Here is a 1061-nt window from a genome sequence, read left to right on the forward strand (position 1 = left end):
CCGCGGCCTCGCCCCGCCGGAGAGGGAGATGGCCTCTCAGAAGCTGGCCGAGGCCCGCATGCTGATGGAGCGGCACGCCTCGGCCAAAGAGACGTGTGATCACGCGGCGCCTAGGGGCTTCTGCGCTCTGTGTTCATCTGACTGACTCTCTCTCTCTCCCCCCCCAACTCTCGCCTCGTGCTCGACCTCGAGAGTGCACATGCATGCCGCGTACGTCTCTTGTGTCCTGCGGATACTCTCGTACGGGGTCCCTGTACACTTACCCAAAGGTCGCCCCAAGAGGACGCATCCCTCGCAGCCGCATTTCGCGGACCGCCGAAAAGTCTCCCACACTTGCGGGCCCCCTTCGCACCCAACCCACCACAACGGCAAAATCCACTGTGGTGATGGAGAGGAGGCAGGAGCCGTTCGGCAGAGGGCAGTTCTCTTCAGAGTGCATGGCACCTCCGACCAGAGGTGGAACGGGCGCACATTGGGTAAACAAAACCACGCCTTGCATGCACTTTCTCAGCTCCCCGTGACGCGAAGCGCGTGCATCGCCCCCTTGAGCTCCGCCACCTGGTCGAGCGCGTCGCCGAGCAGCCCCTTGGCCACGCCAAAGTCGCGCAGCTGCTCCACGCCGCCGCTCGCCCGCACCTCGGCGGCGTTGTCGGCCACGTAGCGGCGGCACTGCGCGAGGAGCCGCCCGTCGCCCGTCGCGTGCGCCGCCTCGAGCAGCGGCACGGCGCTCGCCGGCCCGACGCTCTCCTGCAGCGCCTGCGCGCAGAGCAGCTCGAGGCGCGGCACCTGGTACATCTGCGTCAGCTGCCGCAGGTCGAGCGCGCGCTGCGCTCTGCCGCCCTCCTCCTCGCCGAGGTCGAGCTGGTCGGTGCAGAGGTAGCGGATGAGGGCGGTGAAGGTGGCGAGGTCGGTGTTCCGCACCGTGACCTCGGCGGCGTCGCGCTCCTTCATGCCGATGCCGAACATGGTCCGAAAGAACACGGACCGAATGCAGAGCAGGTTCTTGCTCACGCTCTCGATGCGCTCCGCATCGTCGCCGACGATGAAGGTGACCTGCCCTC

At 67.2% G+C, this 1061-nt stretch overlaps 1 protein-coding gene across 1 annotated transcript; it reads right to left on the reverse strand.

Moving 5' to 3' along the window:
* Positions 1 to 507: 507 nt before the first annotated feature.
* EMIHUDRAFT_374581 (hypothetical protein) lies at positions 508 to 1053 on the reverse strand (the record flags this gene model as incomplete). Its single annotated transcript, XM_005792140.1, has 1 exon — positions 508 to 1053. A coding segment is annotated over one exon (546 nt), but the record flags the coding sequence as incomplete, so codon positions are not given.
* Between the last annotated feature and the right edge of the window lie 8 nt (positions 1054 to 1061).

The sequence above is a fragment of the Emiliania huxleyi genome (assembly GCF_000372725.1).
Source record: "Emiliania huxleyi CCMP1516 unplaced genomic scaffold EMIHUscaffold_10910, whole genome shotgun sequence".
NCBI lineage: Eukaryota > Haptophyta > Isochrysidales > Noelaerhabdaceae > Emiliania > Emiliania huxleyi.